The sequence below is a fragment of the Watersipora subatra genome, chromosome 4 (genome assembly GCF_963576615.1).
Source record: "Watersipora subatra chromosome 4, tzWatSuba1.1, whole genome shotgun sequence".
NCBI lineage: Eukaryota > Metazoa > Bryozoa > Gymnolaemata > Cheilostomatida > Watersiporidae > Watersipora > Watersipora subatra.
The window spans coordinates 38,022,570-38,048,077 of record NC_088711.1 but is presented as its reverse complement, the minus strand read 5'-3'; the positions used below and the strand labels follow the sequence as shown (position 1 = coordinate 38,048,077).

At 36.7% G+C, this 25,508-nt stretch overlaps 1 protein-coding gene across 2 annotated transcripts in view; it reads right to left on the bottom strand.

Annotated features, from left to right (window-relative positions):
- Window positions 1-25,508, bottom strand: part of LOC137393279 (E3 ubiquitin-protein ligase TRIM33-like) — a 38,689-nt gene that overhangs the window by 8,602 nt on the left and 4,579 nt on the right. The window contains exons 4-10 of one of the 2 annotated variants that reach the window (XM_068079762.1): window positions 22,796-23,031; window positions 18,808-18,979; window positions 13,576-13,758; window positions 9,270-9,454; window positions 8,739-8,813; window positions 8,447-8,627; window positions 5,338-5,728 (exon numbers count right to left, since the gene is read on the bottom strand). In XM_068079762.1, the coding sequence (XP_067935863.1) occupies window positions 5,475-5,728; window positions 8,447-8,627; window positions 8,739-8,813; window positions 9,270-9,454; window positions 13,576-13,758; window positions 18,808-18,979; window positions 22,796-23,031 (1,286 nt within the window). In that variant the 3' untranslated portion in view covers window positions 5,338-5,474. Of the gene's footprint in view, window positions 1-5,337; window positions 5,729-8,446; window positions 8,628-8,738; window positions 8,814-9,269; window positions 9,455-13,575; window positions 13,759-18,807; window positions 18,980-22,795; window positions 23,032-25,508 lie in introns of those variants that run through there. The other variant, XM_068079761.1, reaches the window with a different exon arrangement.

Here is a 25,508-nt window from a genome sequence, read left to right as displayed (position 1 = left end):
AATTTGTGAATTTTGGTGGTAACCAACATGGCTTCTCGATCTCGCGTGAAAGTAGAGGATATACTAGAAATTATTGACGGCGACAACAGTGAAATTGAAGATTATGAGGAGAGTGATTCAAATGAAGATTGGCATCCAGACTTGCAGGTATTTAGTTGTGAATGTTTTATATGTAGACGTAAGCGCAGCTGGTCTCGATATAATGGTTGCTTTAGGGTGCTAAACTTGTCCTTCGACAACAAAATTAACATCTATAACATTATTTCTTGATCTACTGTAGACTATTGGTGGTAATGATTGCGAGCCAAGTGATGAAAGTGATGAAGAACCTTTATGTAACACAGTGCAGGCAACTGCACCTACAGCCGGCAATGTACCAAAAAGAATCCGGCCCTCATACCGCTGGAGGAAAAAGGTCTTTCAATCACCAATTTTGGCATTCACCGGTGCCAAAATAGAGGCTCCAGCTAACCAGAATATAAAAACACCATATCAGTACATCCAACAATTTGTGACTGCTGATATGATTGATGGCATGGTTGACAATACCAACCTCTACAGCACACAAAAAACGGGAAAAAGCATCAACACCACGAAGAAAGAAGTAAAACAGATGATGGGAATGTATTTTCATATGGGCCTTGTACGAATGAGCAGCATGAGACAATACTGGGAACAAGGTACCAACTATGTACCAGTAAGTAGTGTAATGCCACGGAATAGGTTTCAACAGCTTACTACCCAACTGCACTTTGTCAACAATAGCAGCATATTAGATGACCAGAAGAAAGACAAGCTTTAGAAAATTCGACCATGGTTAGACAGTCTGAAGGATCAGTGCCTAAAAGTAACAGCAGAAGAGCGCAACTCAATTGATGAAATGATGGTACAGTAACGAGGAACAACCCGCCCAATCAGGCAGTATATAAAAAGCAAACCACATCCATGGGGATTCAAGGTATGGGGTAGAGCTGGTACCAGTGGAATGCTCTTTGACTTTGACATTTATCAAGGTGGCGATGGCACCCGAAGTCACCTTGGCCAAGGTGGAGATGTAGTGATGAAGCTTGTCTCTACACTAGCAAAGAATTCAAACTATAAGATCTATGCAGACAATTTGTTTACCAGCGTTCCACTCCTGGAGAAACTTTTAGGGTGGGATTACAGTACACTGACACTGTCAGACAGAATCGGCTTCCAAACTGTAACATCAAAGGTGAAAAAGAGCTCAAGAAGGAAGGCAGAGGGTCATTTGAATTTCGGGTCAAAGACACTCACAACATTTCGGCTGTTAGATGGTTTGACAACCGAGCAATGACATTGCTCTCGACCCATACCTGAGTAGAGCCACTGCGCATGGCTGGAAGATGGGACAAGGCAAAGAAAAGGATTGATGTTTCCATGCCTGCAATTGTGGCAGATTACAACAACCACATGGGGGGTATTGGCATACTCGAATCCTTTCTGGCAAAGTACCGATTTAGAATACGGTCTAGGAGATGGTATATCTACCTTTTTTGGCATTTTCTCTCAGTGGCTCTGGTCAATAGTTGGCTAATGTACAAGCGAGAATGTCGCTTGTTGCAGCTTCCAGACAAACAAATGCTCCCGCAGCGCAAGTTTTAGGCTCTAGTAGCTGAGTGCCTGGTATCAGTTGACAGCGACAAGAAGCGTGGCCGACACACATCTTCTAACCCGCTGATAACCAAGCAAAAGGTTGTGAACATTCCATGTGCTGATGTGAGAAAAGATCAAGTGGCCCATTGGCCAGCAAAGAGTGAAAAGAGAGGAAGGTGTAGGTTGTGTGAAATAAATAACACTAACACAATGTGCAATAAATGTAGTGTGCGGTTGTGCTTTGTGGACGGACGTTATTGTTTCGTGGACTTTCATGCGTAAGAGTTGTCATGTACATGATTCAAAAAGGTACAGCTCAACTGTAACAGTTCACAATCTTATTGTCCTATCATTTATGTCATTTCAGTGATACTGGCATATGCAATTTTATAATTATAATAAAACATTCAATATTCAACTCTTGCTCTTAATTTACACTGTAATGCCCATGTGACATATTCGTCACAAAGCAAAAAACATTAAAAAAAGTCATGATGAATTTTTTTCTTTTTACCCTTGCAAAAAGGAAGCTGAAACAAACTAGATTACAAAAGAAAACTTTTTTTATCATGGCTTCAACCACCTGGGTTCTGCGGGGTTAACTGTGTGGGCCGAAAGCTCAAAACTTGAATTGTAGATTTTTTCACTTATCTGTATTGAAACTGAATTCAGTTCTATCTAAATCTTACGTTTGTGAAAACAATCTTCTCTGGCATATTTCAATTTTATTTGTAAGATATATACTTGGAAATGGTATGATTGTATGACATGACAGGTGTTGTATGGCATGCAACGCTGTAAGGCATTTGAGGGCAACTGTATGATGTGGTGACCAATAGTAATATGTACTATCAGTTATAACATATGTTTTAGCAAGTTATTTCAAAACTATAAAACAAAATGGTACTGCAGTACTATTAATATGCTATTAATACTTTTGCCGGGTCAAAATCTCCCTAAAATAATTTAAAATTATGTAAATTTTGTTATAAAATTCAATAAAATCAGTTTTTTTAGCATATGTAGCTTCAGCTCAAATTCTTTTGTAAGAAAAACTCTTGTGTACATAAACATCCAATTACATATGTATTACAACAACGGTCTATGTATGGTACGCTTTGAAACATTCTTTTCAGCGGAGACTGAAACCAGTTTTAACACATGTTGTTATGCGTGTTCTTTTGTAGCCGCCACTTTTGTTCCAGCTACAAACAGCATAGACTTTACGCTTTTTCTCTGGTATAGTTTCACACGAGTGTCTAGATGTGAATCTAGAATGCATGTTTTCAAGGATTGGCCTACCATCATGCGTATGGGACTGTTGGTAACCACAGAGCAAGTCTTGGATTACCTCAGCAATAAAATTATGATGTTCCCCATCGGCATAGTGACATGGAGCTTTTCTTTATACATAACATAGGCATTAGTTATTGTTCTGTCGAGGAGATGTAAGAATATTCTCTTTCAGCATTTCACTGTTCTCTCAGCATCAGAAGTATCAGTCATCTAATCAGCAATGTCGACTCAACCCAATCAGGCATTGTATTTTGCCACTGCAGCTAGTAAGGTTTTGACCTGACCATATCTGCCAATATCTGACAGTCTCTCATCACTTATATTTTTTGTTTGACAGCTTAGCATTGATGTCATGAGGCAGACCTTGACAACCTGCGCATACTGTGCCAGTAACATATGTATTTGCTTTTTGAGCATTTCTTCACGGAAAACTCGGCTAGTGTAATAGTTATCTACTACTAAATGGTGACTCTTGCTATTGTGGGTTTTAAAAGTTTGTTGCAGACATAAAATGGCTGTTATTTGCTAGATACTTTGACAACTCCTGTATGATAGACAATGTTGTGCACATATCCAGTTTTCGAGTCATCAGGATTGCACTCCTTCGGGCCCCACTGATGATGGTTTTTTATGTTGATGTAGTTGACTAGACTGTGACGAACTTTGAATCTCACGATTGTTTCATCTATAGTGATTACTTTGGATAAATCATAACCTTGTTGCCTTTTACTGTCAAATGTTCTATAACTTTTTTAAATGGTACTGATGATTATAACTTCTGTTCGAACTTGGAGGCTCACTAGTGATGTCAGAAACATGTATAAATGCAATTGAAGAGGTTCTCCCCATTGTCTCTCAAAATAATGGATGATTTTGGTTATCAGAGGTTCGACGAAAGTAAGCTACATTGTTTGGAGCGGTAAATAAAACTTTTTTTAGACAAAGTCCAATAAGCACCCTTAGTCACTCCAGTGTAGCACTTCACCATAAATTTGGTGTGGACATCCATTGCATAGTATCTGTTAGTTTCATTTACTATAGGTCTTGCAAATTACTTCTACCTTGCTTGGTAGGAAGGAATAAGTAAGCAAAATACTGCAAGGGTGAAGTACAGCAGTTGGTAAAGTTGGGCCCTGAGTGAGAGCAATGTGGAGCAATGGAGTCTTATCAAATTCTAAGTCACTGACAATTTACAAACTGTTGGAAGCCCATGTAGTTATATACCCCTCTCTTATTCGCTCAGCGGCTGTAACAGGTATATAAAAGATAGTAGCGGTGGCATTACTTGTATTGGGGTTGCTATTATGAGGCACTCATCTAGTATGCACAACAACAGAACTAGTTGATACAACAATACCATTGTTAACCCTTTCGCGGGTGAATTTTCAGAACTATATCAGACCCCCTGGGCGAACTAATTTACCGGAAAATTTATTTCTTTTAAAAGGTTCTTCTGTGTGTTATTATGTGCATATATCTATGTTTAAAGGTGCATATGTATACATGTACATGTCCATATATATATATACAGTCAAACATGGATAACTCGCCCACGGATAGCTCGAACACATGGTTAATTCGAACGGTTTCTTTGGTCCGTTTCCACGTAATGATAAATTGCTATAGATAACTCGTACTCAACACTGTTAACTCGAACTGTTTTTTGCCCAACGGCTACCGAAACGGTCGTTATCGCTTTAGAAAATCACTTTATTCCAAGCCATAGAGGTAAACCTCAACTTTTCATAATTCATAAGCGTCGTTATTACCACCATTGGCAAAATATTTTTGTCAACGACTTTTTTAAAGGTTTGGTGAAATTTGATTTATACCAAACATCCGCTTAACGATCGTCTTTCCGAAGCGAGGTAAAGTGAGGTAATCTTTGCAAAAACTTCAAGAAAAATCGGCAAAATTGATCATGGGTAAAACGCTCAAAAGAAAAAGATGTCTTTTCTTTTGAGCATTTCAACAACGATCAAGTTTTGCCAATGTCAATCTAAAAAAACGTCCTGGCAATAACATCACCTCAAACAACGAACCAACCTCAAGTGATAGAAAAATCTATACTTTTTGATAAAAACGTTTTAAACTTTACATTAGAAGCATTTAATTTGAAACAAGCCATTTGTGCTTTTGATTTATATTATAGTTTGTATATGTACATGTATCTACTAATAAATAAGTAAATACATGGAGCACTGTCACAAGAGTGACTGTGCTCTGATAACTTGGACGCTCTGATAATTCGAACACTTTCGCTCGGTCCCGTGAAGTTCGAGTTATCCATGTTTGACTGTATATATATATAATATATATATATATATACTCATGCTACAGACATGCTACAGACAGTATATATATATATATATATATTATAAAGGAATAAAAATGTATAACATAAAAATATTTATATATGTGGATCTATCAAGATCAATAGATATATATTATATATCGTTTTATGATACAAGTGTACATTCAAATAAGCATATTCATATTTGTATGATTTAGGTAAGCACATGTAAACATTGAACAAGCTAATGCCTTTTATAATTGTCTATTTACGTATGATATCTCCGAAAGCATTCTCCTTTACAAAGGCCTACATCACAGTCTTTGCACCATGTCCTTATTCGTGTCTTTTTGTAGCCATCACCATGGTGTCTTGGCTTTGCGCACACAACGCACTTTCGTCTCTTTCCATTGGGAATTGTGTCAATAAAGTGTCTCTGCGTTTTTCTTGCAAGAGGAGATGTGACGCTAGGACGTCCCATTTGATTCTTCGGTTCACAGTAATCACCAATCAGTCCTTCCACTAAATGAATAATAAAATTGCAGTGGTCCAGTTTTTCACCTTGATGTTGTGGATTGTTCTTATAGCTGATAAATGCATTTGTAACTGTTCTATCGATCAAGTGAAAAACAACTTTTTTCCACAATTTTACGATCTTGAATTCTCCAGAAAATTGATCGTCATTTGATCATTAATGTCAACTCCTCCCATTCCATTGTTGTAGTCATCTACTATCGTTGATATCTTTCTCAATGACCCATCAAACAAAACTTTTTCTATCGGTTTGACCGTTGAATAGCTTGAGAGGAGTCTGACTTGTTTTCTGTCATGCCGGTTGACAGCGAGCAGATTCTGCTTCCTGTTTGCAATTAGATCACCTTTGTTTTTTTGGTTTTTTTATATCGAGAGCGAGTTGAACCCTGTTTGGCCTTACAGTACCTGTAACGTATGTGCTTTGCAGTAAAAAGCTCTCACAAAGTGGTACACTTGTATAGTAATTGTCAACGACTAGGTGATGGTGTTTACCATGGTGCGGTGACATTAGCTTAGCACAAACTTCATATGGTTGGCCGTGTGCATCTTTCGGCATTCCCCTGACGTGGTATATAGTTTGAGAGCAATAACCTGTAGCGAAGTCACACAGATTGTACTTCTTTGTGCCTCATTGATGATGTTTTTTATTCTAATGTAATTCACCAAATCATGCCCGCCTTTAAAACCAACTATTGACTCATCAATAGAGATAGTGCACCCTAGATTGCATTTTTTTCCCATGCTTTGTTGTGGTGCTCGAGCACTGCTTTAAACTTGAATATTCGCTAACATGGAAAAAGCGCATCAGCAGTTTGAATGTGCTCTGGGTAAACACATTTCTAAACATGGGAAAGTCCTGCGACCAATTGGTGCTGTTCCAGTAAGATGCAATAGTATGCTTTCTATTTATACCCATGTTCAGAAGAACTCCGACAAATGCCTTCATTTGAGGCACAGTAGCATCTTTCCATTGACGCACCTTCGAGTGAGGTTTTAGCAGCGGATTTTTCTTTAAGTAGTACTTGTTAGTCTCTGTAACAAAGAGCTCCCACAAAGATGCACCTCCTGGATTGACAGACTCAAAAAACTTTTCAAAATACTCAACTGGTTGAGCATCTACTGGAGTAAACACTGAGCCTGTCACTGCTACAAACTGATGAATTGTAGGAGATTTATCTCTCTTCATATTGGTAATATTCTTCCAGGCACTGGCATCACCCCCACCCACCTCATCATTATTACTGCTACCAGCCTCTTCATCAATATCACTTCCAGATGTAAAGTCATTCCAATCACAGTCCAAACCTGATTCACTCTCATCTCTGGCTACTAAATCTAAAAAGTCACTGTCAGCCCTGATTCTCTTAGTAATCCTGGTACTAGTACTTGTATTAGAAGTATATTCTCATGGGGTTCTTTTAGAAGTCGCCATGATGGTAAACTAAATTCAAATTTTTGAAAATTTCGATAAATAAAGGCTAAAACAGAACCAAGAAGAATAAAAATTGAAAAATTATTTAGAACAATTTTCTTATTTCTTCGAAAATCTTTTTCATTTATCACTGCTTAAAACGATCGTTTTTTTGCAAATAAAAAGTTAATTTTTTAGGCTAACCGAAGCCAATATATTGTAGCTTGCTATTGGTAAAAAAGGCAAAGAAAAAACGGCATTTAGCTAACCAGAAAGTGCAATAATAAAAATATGTTACCGTGGCGACAAAAATGTCGTTCTGGCCATTTACAGCCGTATCGCAAAGCAACAAAAACGTCGCTCTGCCCGTAAAAGGGTTAAGGCTACAATAGCCCTCGTCACTTCTCTGATTGTATTCAAAGACTTCAGAGTGAAGTTATTACCATCATGTAAATTATTATCACATTGACCAATCAAAAGATCATTGACCACCATGGGATGAGAGAATTTTTTTTAGATTTTCGTTTTGAACGCCGAATTATCCACTGACTTGCCGTACCTCCATCAATTTTTAGTAGGTATCGTAGTTCTGTTTTTTTTAACATATAGCATAACGCAATGGGCATCAAATAATCATTTTATATCAATACATGTAGTATAAGATATACTATACATGTACCATAGTGAAGTAGATTAGAATAGGACTAATACAGATGGCAGAAATGATTAGCATAATGCCAATTGAGATGAAGCAATCTGAGCAAACGGTGTCTGCAAGGACAATACAAGAACACCTCGTTCAACAGAAAAAGGTCTGCAGGCAGTCCTTCAACAGAAAGGACTGCCTGAAAAATATTCTGAGCCAAAGACTCCTCTGTCGAAATACCCAACCTGGCAAGAGAGTCGATTTGGTCGATATTGGAGGAAAGCAAGCAGTGGCGACCAGCAACAACATAAAGTCTTGTATTAACATTATCCCTTCCGACTGCCTATGATTATCAACTCCATGAATGCGGACATTTGTTTGTGAGTTGGAATGCTGAGTTGAAAGCATTGAGATGGGAGGGAGATGACTTCTATAGTGGTAGCCAATGGTCACAATGCAGAACAGCCAAAGGATTTTTATTAAATTTACGAAGACCGGATCGAATACATTGCTGTATTCTGAAAAGAGAATGAGCTCCTTAAAACCATGCAGGAGGTATCTAGGTTCTGGCCACGACAAAAGCTTTATGACAAGTCAATGACAGCTGATAAAATAGAAGCAGATCAAAGGACAGATGAAAAAGACTCACCTGGTGCATGGTGTGTGGCGACATGAAATGGACTCAAAGCAGTCTTCTTACGCTTCCTCACAGCCAACTGGATGTCTTTGGGAGGAGTTATCTCTCCATTTACCGAGCCATTATTTGATTTTGATATTTCGTCAGCTAATGACATTACGCTCGATATCTTTAGGTTGTCTAATCTCTGATTCTGAAATAAGGCAGCTTATATATGACTCAATGAACGCTTCTAAGGAGCACCAAAAGCGCTTGAGGAAAAGGTAAAGTAGACCCAATAAGGGTTATGTATAAAAATACTCACATTTTTAGGGTTGGTCTGCGAAGATGAGCCAGGGCTCATTCCGTTAACATTCAGTGGGTCAGTATTTCCATCCAGCTGCAAAACATATGTACAGATGAGCAGATGCTACCCACCAAATTATATTGCTACTCATAGTACTTGTCCCTTTGCTATGAGTGACTAAACCCCAGTGCAAGTGTTGAGGCCTAAACGATTTGTTTTACCAAATTAGTTGAACAATCTTTTAGCACATTCTATAAAGCAAAAACCAACAAAAGGCCTTTTGGATAAACAGAGGCCTGAGTGACTCACAGCAAGAAATCAGTCAGTTTTTAGAAAGGAATAATGAGATCAGAAAGACAGGAAAGAAGAGGAAGGAGACACAATGGAGAGGAGCAAAACGCAAGAGAGGAGGTAGAGGTGAGGTAAGAGACGGAGGAGAGAAAGATGAAGAAACTAGAGACAAAATAGGAAAGGAGAGTCAAAAAAAGAAAGAAACAAGAGAGAAATAAAAGCGCGATAAGAACTCATCACCGTAAAAGTTAAACTTACATGAAGGCTAAGTCGAGATGAATTGGAGTTTTGATTAGTTTTTGCTGAAACTTCAGCCGCTGCCTGACGTAAAATTCCAGCAGCGTCTGGCTGCCATTTGTCATCAGATGCCGCTGAGGTCAGAGAAGGAGGCAGTAGCTGCTGCCCCGCTGGCAAAGGAGATGGGGTTCTGTCTGTAGGTTTTCCTACCAGCGAAAACCAGCCTTGATACAGAGACAAGCAGTGGAACAGAGGATGGCAATTACAATCAATATTGCACATGTCGGACTGTCTAGTGAGCAAGCGTTACCATTTGTCTCAAAACACTAATCGCCAACTAAACCCATTGGGGTCAGCATGGTATGTAAAAACCTAATATGTGAAGACAGATACATTTTTAGACAAAAAACTGGTTTAAAGTATCAACGATTTATTGAGACCTTGCTCAGCAGACAAGGCCGAGCCAACCAGATCATCTTAAGTTAATTGCATGCAATAAATATCAACAGGTAGAGATATTACTCAGCTTCCTAATGCATATTTATTTTGAGATCTACAAGTTGGAGGTAAGTTATAGCAGATTTATTGCATCCAAAAAGGTTAATGTCGTTCGTTCGAAGGAGAGTGCAAAAATGGGCGACATTCGCTTTGAACGTAAAAGGGTTAAACTTATTTCCCCCGTAAAATTTTGACAAGCCATTTGAAAAATACAACACCACCCTCTATTTGGCCACCACCTCTAATAAAGCGCTACTATTAATAGGGAAAGGGTGGAAAATTACAGCATTTTGACAATCAAATAGAAGTTTTTGATGGATATGCATATACATACACATATATTTATATATATAAATATATATATACCGTAAAACCTCTATTTGAATGCCACCTCTATTTGACCCCTACCTCTAATAGAACGCCACTAAAGGTGAGGGGTTGAACAATATAGCGCCACACTTTTAATTGAGCATGACTTCTATTTGATCGCCACTTGGACATTCTTTGAGCTTCAGGAACACATAATAGAAAGTGATTGATATAAAAGTTTCTACAAAATGGTACCAACTCTTTTATTGTTGCTGCAGTGGTTGCCATGGTTTTAAAGACGGTGTACCTAAGTGAACGTCACAATCATCAAAACTTCACACTGATTCGAAGCCACTTAGGTATAAATACGATCTATTCTCTTTAGATTCATCCGTAATGGGGTTTACAATCTTATCTAAGACTTCAAAAGCGTTTTGACCAATGATGGGAATACTCTTCAGGATCACCATACAGCATGATAGCAGCCTTGTTATGGCGTATCAAAGTCAGTTTTTCAACTCTAAATGCTCAAACACACTACGCGATATGTGGCGCAATATCCTCGACGTGGCAACAATCTGCACCGGAACTCACCCAGCCAGTTGATGCAGAGCGATCAAAACTAATCGGCGGTGAAATGCATTTCAATTGGTTGGTTTGCCAAAGAATGCAACGATCTGGCTGCCAATTTTTTGTGCCAATGTTCACCAACGCACAGCAACAACATTTTGTTATTTTGTTACCATTGAAACATGATAAAAAGGAACACTGAATTGTTCATAGATTTGAGAAGCGCACATCGAGTCCTGTACAACACAACACACAAAAATAACAAAAAACCCAGTTGCAAAACCAACATTTAGCAGTTAAGCGTTGCACAAGTTGACCTGACCATTTTGAGAATGGTAAATATTTAATATAATAAAAAACTACTACTAAGTAAACTATATATAAAAACTAAAATATTACTGTTAAGAATACGAGAATGGTTTTTTATGTTTTCTTGTAGTGTACAATTCGTGAAAGTGAGATAGGCCTAATAACAAAAGCAGTAAATGTTTGTCATTGTCGATAAATCATACATACACGATAAATCGCCTAGTGTGTTTGCGCCTTAAAGTTTTATGGTTTTTTCTTTACAACTTTGAAGGTTGCACCATTGAACTAATTAATAGCTGTAACCGCTGTTTTACTCAAAGTAGTTTCTTGTTAACTCGGTCTGATACTTTAACGTACGGTATATGAAAACCAGTTTAGCAAATGGCATTTTTGACTGCATTAACCCTTTCGCAGAAAAGTTTTTTGGGCAATTTGAGACCCCTGAGCAGATTAATTTTTCACAAACTGATTTTTAAAAAAAATCATTGATACACTTTTATTTATGATCTTGTATATCCGTATTGTGTTTTTATTATACAGGTAAATACAAATAAACATTTATAAGTCAAATTCTTATATAAGTGTTTCTCTAGCTATAGTAATTTGGGAAGCATTTGCCCTTGCAGAGCCCTACATCATGTGCTTATTATTGTTCCTCTATAGCTTTGCCTATAGCCTTTGAAAGACGCCATGACAGTAAAAGAAAGTTGTTGCACTCTGGGAAAATATTCAGAAAGCAGTAACAGAAGCATAAACAAGCTACAGACAAAAATCTCCATTTTATTCAAATACGTTTTAGTTCAGATTTTTCGTTCATTTGGTATTGCAAAAACGATCGTTTTTCTCAAAACGGCTAATTTTTTGGTTGCTAACAAAGATCAATATATTTTAGTTTACTATTAGTAAAAAAATTAAATAAAAAAACGCAACAAGCTAACCAGAAATCAATTTATAAAAAACGTTCGCGTGGCGACATAATAGTCGCTCTGCCCATAGGCGTCAGTATCGAGAAACGACGATAATGTCGCTCTGCCTGCCAAAGGGTTAATGTGGCTCGGCCCAAATGAGAACAAAATATAGATGACATTAATATTGAATATTAATTGAATATTAATATCAAAATTATCTTCCCAAAATTCTGACAAGCTATTCAAAAATGCCACCCTCTATTTGAGCATCACCTCTAATAAAATGACACTATTGAAGATTAAACATACTGTGTTATGGCATTCAAACAGAGGTTTTACAGCATGTCATTTAAAGTATTCAAGTTAAAAAGGAGAACATTAAACAGTAAGAGTTGAGTACAGCGGACGCTCCTACGACGTAAATAATTCGTTCCAGGAACGTTTGCGTTTTAGGATTTTACGCGATACAAACAATAAAATACATGTAAATTGCCTAATCCGTTCCAAGATCTTGCCAAACTGACTCCTTTTGCCATGCCAAAAGAAAAAAAAAACTAGACTAAGGTTTAACTTGTAGGCTGTAGCATAACTGTAACATAATTAGTTTGCATCAAAAACTTGTCTCCTTTTTCTGATCAATTTCACTGGTTTTACTGACTATGATTGTGGTGATTCTACATTAAGTTGATGGAGAACGCACATATTCGACGCCCATTTAATTTTAGTTTATCAAGTTGTTTGTGTTTCAGAGAAAAATTAAAGTTGTGCCTTGAATTTCCAACGTGCCTAGCAAACAAGGTACTGTTTGGCAGTTTTTCACTCAAACTGCAGAAGGCAAAGGTTTTAAGGCAAAATGTATTAAGTGTGATAGGCAGATAGGCTTAAAGCACACATAGCAACATGTCAAGCTGCTTCTCACTACCACACGATTAATCACTGGGATTAAAGTTCCTACTTATACATATAGCTGTATGTAATATATTCACTTTATGTGATAAGATTTCTGCTCTGTATTTCTTCATTCATGTATGATTAAAGGTTCATTCTAAAATTTCCATGTTTTCTCACCTTTCTCTCACAGCAACCCCCAGTACCATCTTTAACAGATAAATTCCACATATGTATGTTCAATACTCAATCATGCAGCTATAGTAAGTGATGTTAATTAGACTTGAAATTGCAAAAACTTTCGTCAAATTATATAAATCATAAAAACCGGCTTAAACCAAAAAACCGGTTTTTTTGTAACTTGCTAAAATTGGCTGAAGTCTGAGTTTCTTCTAAGTAAGTCTAAAGTTTTAGCAAGTCACAGGAACATTGGGTGCAGTACCACCGACCAGTCAGCTGTGTTTAGTCAACTCTCAGTTGTACTTGATAATCATTAGCAGAAAAGCATACCAAGTGGAATGGTGCAGGTCTTGAAATAAATACTGAAATTCCCAAGTCCCTAGCAGGGGACTTGAGTGTCAGAGGGGGGTAGTGGTGGTGTGAGGTTTAAATTTTATATATACTCAAAATAAGCATTATGGGCTTTAAATTCAAAGATCATTAATATTATCTTGCAAATCGTTAAACAAATTTCAGGATTGCTGTAAGCAACCACATCCACGATAAGGGAATACACAAACACAAAAAAGGGTTACAAAGACGTCAAATATCCACTGCTTTGAGGAATGAATAGTTAGAATTATGAGGATGGAGAAATAGATAATGGCAGATAAGTAGAAACACACCTGTCTGCTGTGTTTCAAAGACTGCGCTCCGACTAGGTGGACGCATCGCATGAGAAGAATTGACATGATTGAAGAGTGTTGGATGCTGGTGTTGAATAGAGGTGGGCTGACCAGCACGATGATGCACTGTTCTCTGTGTCATTCTTGGTGCTTGATGGGGCTGCCGTGGTGCACGGATGCCTGCTGAAATATATCAGCAACATATTCAACTCAACTATCATTGATCTATGATTATATTTGTGGAGTAGTTCTACATCTTTACGATACCTAGAGAATAACCGCTGAAAAGCATTGCTAGTTCTGTTTATGTTAACAGTAAACTTATAGCCTACAAAGTACAAATGGCTACAAAGTGCCGTGTACTGACTGGCTTCTACACATTTACAGTTGGCCTGAACGCTATAGAGGGGTATAGAAACCCATAATAATTACTTTTAAATCTCTAATTGAATGCCGCCTCTATTTGACCGCCACCCTGGGAGAGAGTTGAAAGATGGAGCGCCACTCTCTAATGGGACGCCACCTCCATTTGACAGCCACTTTGACATTAGTTGATCTTTACGAGCCCATAATATCAATTGATCAGTAGAAAAGTGTCCACAAAATCACATTAATAATGAATCGTTTACATCAATAACAATTAATTCTCTTGCTGTTCAATTCAAAAACTTTTCATTTCTTTTCCATTAAAACTTTGAAAGCAACACCATAAAAATAATTAATCAGTCTCAGTAGTTCACTAATAGTAGTTCCTTGTTTAAAGCGGAGTTGATACTTGAAAACACAGGCGTATAAAAAACGGTCTACATTTACGATGGTAGATGAGCGACTAGTTTTAGGGTCAAGGTTGCGTTTAGCGAGCAAAACTTACGCATTGCATTTGTGCTAAATGCAATGCGTAAAAGTATTGTCCTGCCAAAAGATTGTTAAAAACGTCAATTGATGTTTTTGCATGAAATATAAGTATGGTTAGATTATGTCACTTGTTCATAAATATATATATTTGTAGAATTTGATCGATTATCATTATATAACTTATAAATTTGCAGATTTACAGCATGTTATTCGATTGCATCCTTGCGGTTATCTTAACACTGCTTACAATGGATCGACGCTTATAACTCCTCTTCTATTGCATATAAAAAGCTAGTTCTGGCTCCAAGCTGTAGCAAACATATCAATGAGCACACTGAGCTTCAATTCAACATTGTTAAAGGTTGACTTGCAATAAAATTCACATTACAGTTATTTGGTATCAAAAGATTCACCATGTCTTACTCTGTTGTGTTGTAGGTGCCAAATGTGTGGAAATGTGATTACAAGCTCTAAAAAGTTCAAAAACGAAAAGCCACCGTAGATTGGAATCTCTTTATTTCGATGACGTGGCCACGAAATTTGGTTATTGTCTTGTCACATGATGTTCTCACGTGAATTGAAAGGCCAATAAAAAACTCAATATAAAACTTATCGTAGCACTAGTTTATGAAAAACACTTCGGGTTTTACCGAAGACCCCCGTATCAAATATAGATGCTCGCTACTTTACAGTTTTGTTTCGGTTTGGTCTAATCGGCAAGTCGTAATCTGATCATGTGACCCAATACTTCGAAAATAATTTTGGCAGCACTTTTCGATTATCACAGGTGACCAACAGGCTCGTCATGATCATCAGGCAACAATATGTACTCCTTCAAGCTAAGGTTAAAAAGTTTAACAATTTTTTACGGTAAGTTAAAAAATATCGCTGCTAAAATAAACAGCATTACAATGACGATAAAACAGACGCGTAAGAACATTAGACATGGTTTTATTGAATGCTTGAAGTATATTTGTGAAAATATTTCGAAGAATGAGGTTGCATGAAAGTGTAAACAGAAACCATCTTTTACAAATACATCACATTTGAGCCGTTTTGGAAAGAGAATCCAAACTACGGCGGTCTCGTGTGGCTGCGATTTTCTGTTCGTTTTTGAGCTTTTAAGAGCTTGTAATCACCTTTCCACATATTTTGCACCTACAACACAACAAAGTAAGACATGGTGAATCTTTTCATATCAAATAACTGAAATGTGAATTTTGTTGAAAGTCAACCTTTAAGTATAGATATAAAATAAAAATGTGCCTTCAAATTTAGAATGAAATAAAAAGTTGAAAGCTCGAACAAATTGCAAAGCAAGGCACAGGCTATAATATCATTGCAGATTAATTGCAAGCAATAGATAACAACTGGTAGAGATATTTCTCTGCTTCCCAATGCATATTTTATTTAGAGATCTTTAACAAGTTAGAGGTAAGTTAGCAGATTTATTGCAGCCAAACGGTTTAACATCGCTCCACCGGAAGAAGAGGGCAAAATATAGGCGACATTCGGTTCGCCCATAAAAGGTCTAAATTTATCTTCCCAAAATTTGAAAATACAACGCCAGCCTGTTTGAACGCCGCCTCCAATTGACCGCCACTAGAAAGGTTAAAGAATAGAGCGCCATGGCATTCAATTTAGAGGTTTTAGGGTATCTAATGCAGATACCCCTAGTAAAAAACATCAGAATCTGTATGTAAAAAATTTATCTTAAACCTCAGTAACTATTATAGTTACCTACAGTAACTTTAGTGTATTTAGTGGTTATGATCTGCAATAAAATGTAACATTACAATGTACATTGTAATGAACTCCTTACAGTACACAGTATGTACTGTAAGGAGTTCTTACCTTCGAGACAGACGCATAACATAAACATCGAATTCAACTTAAATGATTTTGGCTTACTAAACACACACTTAAAGCTAAGTTTTAGTACGTATTTTACTGAACAAAACTTTAATTTTGTCATTGTCTAAAATTTTATCACCTATTTCTTTCCGTTTTCAGTTTCACTGTATCCTAAAATGAATCACGCTGAACTGAGAGAGAGTGAACATCGTATCCATTTCAGGCGTTGTGGGAGGGATTTCGGCAAATACCATATCGACATCTTCATTATTTCGACGTATTCGGCGCACTGACTGCCAAATGTTGTACATCAAGGATGAAAAAACACTATGTTCTACATCATAAGACGAAAAAATCGTATAACAGGAACATCATAACTTGGGGGCACACTGTATCTATGTTATATGACTTTGTCCTCTAAATTCAACAAACCCTGCTAACCATTGTAATCTTTTCTCACTGCACCGGGTAGCTTCAATATTGCATGCCCGTTAGTAAAACTCTTAAAACACAATAAATATTCCCACCGAAATTACTCGGACACTCTTGGGACACACAGCACTGCGCTCTTCCAAACTTAGGTGCATTATAATTAAGGGTCCATTATGAGAAAAATGCTTTGTAGGGCGATCCAGCATCGGCACTGACACCATGTAGAGCTGGTAAACTTGAAACAGGCAGTGTTACAATCAGTTGACCATTATTTCTAAGTATGATTGCCAATTTCTTTTCAACAATTGTAATGAAGGGATGCCAGAGGACTAAGAGAAGAGAATAAATTTTGTTGCTTTTGATAACACAGAAGTATTTCTATTAACGATAATGAATAGACAAACGAGGAATGCCGGTAATAAGCGGACTTTTCTTCTAGCTACTCTTCTTGGTTCACTGTGGTATTCAAGTTATACTCCAGAGGTAAAATAGCAAAAAATATTTTATTCTTACTCATGACAAATTCAAAAAAAACTTACAAACAAGTTACTTTCAACCCGAATCCTTATGCCCTATAATTTTGTTTAGCCCTAGTTTCTTATCAGAACACCTGAAATGATAACATACTTGTCTTTAACCAGTGTTTTGATGGTCTGTGCTAGAATTGTAATGATAACAGTCACTGATAAGAAAGCAAGTGGTCTCTATGATCTCTATTTAGGCTATAGAATAGTCTGAATAGAGATCATTGAGATTTGCACTATGCCAATATATACTTCATAAACTTTTTCTAATGACATTCTATAGACTGTTTTCTATAGATCATTTCTATAGACCATTGTTATAGACCATTTTCTAGCCTAAAATCAAATATTGATAAGGATAAATGTTTTGTAACTATTTAACTGAGTCTCAAATCAGTTGAGGGAGAGAGATAAAATAAGTAAGAACTTTTGTAAAATAGAGGCCAGACAACCACAATAACACCTTTTTGCTTAAATTAGTTAGTTCAGAAACTGTTTTATAATGTAAAACCTTTGTAAAAAGAGACACTGCTTCCACCATACATTAATTGGTTCCAAGTTTTATTAAATACAAACACATTTTATTGCAAATTATAAAAACGCATCAAAGCCTGTAACAATAATATACATGTTTAATTAGATTAGGCCACAATAAAAGTAAATAATCAAAAAAGAAATCGATCAATTGTAGTTAAAAAATTAAAAGCAATGAACAAAATTCTGCTATATTCGGTGCCTTTAATTTCGAGTTTACTTTCATTTTCATCGGAGGGTTTGACTTGATGTTTTTGTAAGAAACTGAGGATCTGCATATGTCATCCACTCAGTAATTAACTCCTGGACTGCCATGTGTTGTATCGCTTCCAACTACAGATTATCTCTTGAAAGCTCCTTGCGGCACTCTGAGTAATATGCTGATATTCTTGTCAGTCACATAAAGTGTAATGCCTTTCCTCGTGAAACAACTTCGCCAATTTTTGTCTGGTGACACTTCTCGATCTTCAGTCCAAAAAAATCTTGTAGGACAACAGCGCGCAGCAACGGCTTCCTTATAGTCGCGTTAATAGTATGTCTGGTGGCCTTCCACCAAGTCCAGCTTCTTATAGCTTCACTCGATTTCGATGAAACTGAAACCTCTGTGACCTTAACGGCTGACGAGAAATAAAAATGTGTTTTTAAAATGTCTTGTGACGTTCATATCTTGAAATCTCTTTCCAAAGAAACTATTTTTTGAAAGAGACATTTCATAACCTAAAAATTTAGCGAATAGAGCCACTTGCAAGTAGAGGTACATAGACAAGGGTAGTATCATAGACAAGTAAGGGTAGTGTCATAGACAAGGGTAGTATCATACACAAGTAAAGGTAGTAGCATACACAAGTAAGGGTAGTATCATAGACAAGTAATGGGAGTGCCATAGACAAACCATACTATCATATTCAAACTGATCTATTCAGATTAATTTGGAAAAGCAGTTTACTAAAAGGGTTCTCAGAGGCAGTAATAAGCTGGTCATACTGTTCTACAAAAAGAAACATGGTAACAAGCAACCTAGTAGGACACATACTTGTCTGGGAAGAAGTTGGAGTTAGTCCATTACTCATCTGCTGTATGTGTGGAGTATTCACGGCAGCCTGAGAAGCTGAGGCCGGTATGGGAAAGCTACTCATTGCCCCATCAACAAGAACAGCACCGAGTTGGGGAATTATTTGTGACAGCAAAGCGGGATCTGTTTGTAGCTGTAATGAATATGGAACATAAACGTAAGAACCATTGCTTAGTCCATTCTATAGATCGCAGCTAGCAGAACTTAATCTATCATGACTGTCTTACAACTTAGAACATTCACCTCATCTATGACACATACTTTCATTTCTACAAATCATTGACCTATTTGTATCCATTCACAGGGCTATACATCACAGAAGAACTGAACAAAGTCTGCCAGCACATAGAACAAGTTATACCATAAATGGGTGTTTGTGAAAGAAATGATTTAAATACATACAAAATCGTTTTTTGTATATAAATCTGTACAGTATAGGCTGAGTGGACACTAGCTTACCATATGTTATTAGCTTTAGGTCGATTTTTGTGACTGACAATGGGCTTCATGAATGGGCATACCACATCGACCGGTCTACACTGTCAGTTGATACTTACAGTTACAAATACATTTGTCGTTCTTAGCGGTTATAAGCGCATGCTACTTTGTTTTAATGTAAAACAATGCAACTGCTTAGATTGGCTGTCACACCCAAACAAATTCAAACTTGAGTTAGGCTTATCTTCCAGAATATTTTTAGCAGGGTACAAATAGGGGTGTTGCCAAAATTCATTGACCAATCAATCTTATTAAATATTATCAGCTAGTGCACAGGCAGCAATAGCAGCAATTTCACTAAATTTAAATGTCATTTTATTTCAATGTTTTGTTGTATTTGTTAGCAAGTGCCAGAAAAAAAAACACCTAGACACCATTGTAATGCAGAGTGCGGTTAAACTGAAGGTCTACATCTGACCCTAACAAACTGGCTGACAACATTTAGCAGGTGAGTGCAGCTAAAGGCCGGTGCACATCAAGTGCTAACACTATGATCTTTGCAAAAAGCTAGTTTCATGTGAAAATACCGATTAGAGCGCATGGTACAGAATTATTTCATGTACAATACTTGGCTAAAGTGTGCAATGATTTGAGCATCCATAACCTGTCTAGAACATACTTGGGGAAAACTTGGTAGCAGTTATTTTAGTTGAAAACAGCTTTAAGGTTCCGCCTAGCTTCACTAGCATAATCACAGAGATATCGAACAAATAGCATGTCACTTGAAACCATTGAATTTGAATCGATTTTTAGAATTATAAGTGAAATTTAATGTGAGATGATAGATTGGGATAGAAACCAATGCAGTTATATGGCCTGTCACCAGCCATTTACACTTTCTTATCACTTATGTACTGCTTACGACCTGTCATTTGCATATTTTTATTGCTCAAAGTGCAGCATGCCACCTCCTTACCATATCTAGACATATAGCCATCTACTCTTCCTACTGTCTCAAGCACTGTCTGCCACCTGTATTCTCCTGCTACCGTAAAACCTCCATTTGGACGTCAATACGCTCTATTTTTCAGCCCTTACTCTAAAGTGGTATTTTATTAGAGGTGATGTTTAAACAGACGGTGGCGCTGTATTTTTCAAATAGCTCGTGAAATTTTCTGATATATAAAGTTAACCTTTTTACGGGCGAGGCAATGCTAATGTCACCTACATGTATATGTTGCACTCTCCTTCAGGCGGAATGACACTAATGTCAATGGCCTCAGCATTTTTGCCAAACCTTTTTTATAGTGTTGAAATATCCGACCGAGTTGAACAAGGAACTACTTTGAGTAAAAAATATTAGTCATATAGTTATTAATTATTCCGATGGTGTCAGTTTCAAAGAAAAAGCCATGAAGATTTGAAGTTACAAAACGGACTTCAGTACGCCATAACAATGGCAATGCCTATCACGTCGTACGGTCTCCCTAAAGAGTATTCTCGTCATTAATCCAAATGCTTTAAAGTCTTTAGGTAAAACTGGAAATCACATTAAGGACGAGTCTAAAAACAATGGATCGGATTTAGACCTTGGTGACTTCGAATAAAAGTGTACTTCTGATGATTGTAACGATCGATCTTCTCAGGTACACCGTCACGAAACTATGGCAACCACTTCAACAATGAAATAATCAATAGTTATCGATGTAACCGAGTTATTATTAGTACCAATTTGTGGACAGTTTTCTACTGATCACTTTCTATTTGGGGTCGTAAAGATCAGAGAATGTTAAGTTGAAGTGGCGGTAAATAGAGGTGGCGCTTAATTAAAGGGTGGCACTGTGTTTTTCAACCCTTCTATATTGGCATTCTATTAGAAGCGGCTTTCACATAAAAGTGGCATTTAAATAAAAGTGGCGTACAATAAAAGGTTTTACGGTAAGTTAAACATAGCCAGCCACCTGCTCTCCACGGCCCTTTATTGTCATAAACTCAACTAACACCTTCAACCTTCCCATTGTCCCGAGCAAAGTCTGCAACTCCCTGCTATCTCAAATAATCTGCTGCCTGCTATCTTTAACTCCATACTGCCTCGTGAACTGCGAAAGTTAACTCTTTATCTCACAACTAACAAAATCTTAGATATGTCCTATGAAGCCTTGACAGTAGATGCTCATATAACGTATACCTCCTATAACCTACATTCTAGATAACATAAAATTATGCAAAGTTTTTGCTTCGTACTACATAAAAAAATTCCATATAACATAAAGTGTTAAGTCAGACAGGTTTTCAAAATCGATTTGACTGTTAGTTTATCTGGCCGCACTTGCGGAAGAAAAAATGACGTGCATGTAGTGTTATATCTATTATACATGTATATAAATTTTGCGACATTCTAATTCGTCGTAATAAATTGTCAAATGTGTCGACAAAACAGAGATTAAGATAGCTGCACAACTGCTCATAAATAAAGGCGATCAATTGGTGCAGGTGTTACAGCGTCGATCTATCAATCTGAATGTCACGAGTTGTAGTATCATAGATAGTTGTCTTTCAACCTAACCTTGACACCTGGACACAGAGAGACGACGAACAGGTAGTATCGCTTGTTATAGTAAAATGCCTTTTGCCTTATTGTAGACGTACAAAATATTTGTTATTAGTTTTACTTTGCAGAATAGACTTTTATGTTTAGAAAAAATAGGCAAATTGTTGCAAATGAACGTCAAAAATGTGCAGTTCCCATCAACTTGTCATAAAATTACCGCAATCATGGTCTGTAAAACCAGTGAGATCGATCATAAAAAGGAAAAGAGTTGTCGATGCAAATCAAGAATACTGCAGTCACGGTACAGCCAACATATAAAAAACTTACGTCAAGTTTTACCTTTTGGCATGGCCAAAGGGGTGAGTTTGGAAAGATCTAGAAACGGATTAGGCAATTTACATGTATTTTACTGTTATAACTTAAATTCCCTATAACGTAAACGTTCCTAGAACGGTTTATTTACGTTGTAGGAGCGCCTACTGTATTTGGTGACAAGAAAAACTTGTAAAATTTTTTGCAGAAAATTTATAGAATCAACATAGTTTTTAAATAATGGTTGTCCATAAAGCAGCAGAAGCTCAGTTTTCGAAGTCGGCTTGCAGCAGTCCAAGCTTGAAACCAGATGTCAGTAGTTTGTTTTATATTCAGTTCAGTTATGCACCCTCTAACCTAGTGTTTGATTGGTCAGTCTTTTATTAGCGAATCCAACATTCACTTTATTGATTCAGAACACAGCAAATAGAATCACCCGATAATACAATAGGAAAAAATATTATCTAATAATAAGATCTTATTATTTTATTATCGATAGGATAATAAAATAATAAGATGAAATGATAGGTGAAATGATAGGTGAAATGATGTCAATCTTTTGAGTTCAGTTCAGACTCATGCGATCACTAACTGTGATTTCTGGTTGCAACGATCCCTTTAGTAACCCCTTAACATAACAGCACCTACCTGTATGTTAAGTCTGTGACTCGGGTTGGGCACTTGGCACTTGAGCTTGAGTAGGGTGGCCATGTGGTGAGCCATACCCTTTCGCACTGACAACAATGCTATTGGGTCTCCACAATTAGCAGCGTGATCGACAGCTCGAGAAGTCTCGTCAAGGCGTGACTGCAAGTGCCCCACGTCTTCTTTCATCTTCTCCAGGATTCCTCGTTTACTAGCTGCCAGTTTCCTTATTTCACTCCCTGTATATATGCAGAACAGAGACATGCATCAAATGGCGGTATCAAGACTTGAGGAAAGCTAGGATAGTTTGTTCTAGTTGACACTTTACAATGGTAATATATACTTGAGAAAAAAAACAAAGAGATGGTTTTGGTAAAACTAACTGAACGCAACTGTTCTGTAAATTGTAATCTCAGTAGGTAGAGGTAGACTCAAAAGGTATAGGTTTATGGTACAACTTAACGGTACCATTCTATGGCGGTTTTAAAACCATTCGGAAGGTTGTCTCTAGAGACAAAAAGTTTATTGAAAACATGTTTATCGAGAGACCTGCGCTATCTAAACAATATCACAGATGCACGGCCCAAATATGATCTGGAAATTGCAACCTATCAAAATTACACAAGAAATAGCATTAAACTGATCTGAACATTTTTATGCAGGGTTAGCACGAGACAATTGTGATTTTTTGGGAAAAATCAGTTTCTGTGTTTTGTTCGCGAAAAAAATCCTGACTTCAATTTTTTCATAATTTTGCAAAAGCAAGTATTTTTTGAAAAACTAACTTGTGATGTGTTTGTAACAAATCTGTAAAGACTTATCTCATGAGCTAGCAAGTGTGATGGAGATAACTGACTGCATGCGTAGTACGATGCTACAAAAGGACCTTTGAAGTTATGACTTATGAGTTTATTTAGTAAACCTCAAAACAGGATAAATATTGAGGTGGCAACTGTAACTAGTAGTTTTCCATCACTACTCTGTTTAATAAATGACATTATGACGTGAAACTCATTACTGCAATCAGCTCAAGTGCACGAGTTGAATGAGTATTCTCTGCTTTTGGTTTCACTCATTCAAAAACAAGAAACTGGCTAAGTACTAAAAAAAACTAAAAACTGGCAAGCTGGTACTTATATCTCTTATATATGTACTTATATCTTATATGATCAGCAGTATTGATCACATCAAGGAAGAGTGTGATTAAATATTTTATAGTACTTTTTATGTCTTTGGCTCTAGTTCGCATTTTGTGTGAAACTGCTAGTAGCTCTACTCCACTAATTTACAAATAGTTTGCACATTACAATATTATATGACTGATGAATGCAAGAAATATAAAAATTTGATGAAAACATAAAAATCATCAACTGTGAAAAGTTGATTCACCAGCATCCTGATGTGCGATGAAATACAAAGACAATTTACATGAACAAAAATGAAAGAAAAATAATATTTATCAAAAATATTATAGACATAAAAGATGGATTTAAATGAAAATAATTTGATTTTTTAACAACAAAAAGTTTAACCTGTTTTTATGAAGTAAAGATTTAGGATGTTTTAAAATAGTCATACCTAGACATACAAGCTTGATGCATTCTGGGCCTGAGCTCGTATGTCAATGTTCTCAGACCTCAATGAAATAGTTCCTATATAGAATAACTAAATAAAGTGAAACTCGGATAACTCGCCCTCGGATAACTCGAAAACACGGTTAACTCAACGTATTTGTTTGGTCCGTTCCCACAAAATGATAAATAGCTTTAGATAACTCGACCGAAACTCCGTTAACTCAAAACAGTTTTTTGCCAAACGGCTACCGAGACGGTTGTTACTATCGCTTTAGAATATCACTTAATTCCAAGCCATAGAGATAAACATCGACTTTTAGTAGTTCTTAGGCCTCGTTATTACCAACATCGGCAAAATATTTTCATTAACGACTTTTCTAAAGGTTTGCAAAAATCAAATTTTACCAAACATCCGCTTAGCGATAACCCTTCGATAGCAAGAAAAGCAAGGTAAAATTCGGATAAATTTAAAGTAAAATCGGCAAAATTGATAATGGGTTTTTAATAGTAAAGCAGTTTTGTAATAACTGCCTTACTGCAAAATTGATCTTGGTTAAAACGCTCGGTAGAAAAATACGTATGTATTTTTTCTGAGCGTTTTAACCGCGATCAAGTTTTGCCAATTAACCCTTTCGCAGGTGATTTTTTGAGCCTATTTCAGATCGTCCTGGGTGAATTGATTTTTCAAAAAAAATGAAAATTTTGAATCCTTATTGAAATGATATTGTTTTGCTACACTATGGTTGTATGATAAGTTTGTATCATATAACAAGGCATATTACAAACAGTTTTACACCCTTTGTGCCTATATGAGCTATTTAAACTACCCTTACACATGTAAATTTTTAAGAAAATTGAAAAATTTGATTGTTGTTGCGATAATGTTATATTGTTGAATAAAACATATTCTGTATTTATATTACAAATAAAGCATTTTACAAGTAAAACCACACTTGAACTACAATGGGACTGGTAAAATCATTGACATTGGGGCATTTGTCATTGCTAAGGTTTCTAATTACAGTCCAAACCCCATCATTACTGATTGCATCTCCTCCCCCATCCCTTGGCCCAACAACAGAAGCATCGTCATCACTAGACTCATCACTTATATCAAAGTCCATTAGATTGACATCAGAAGA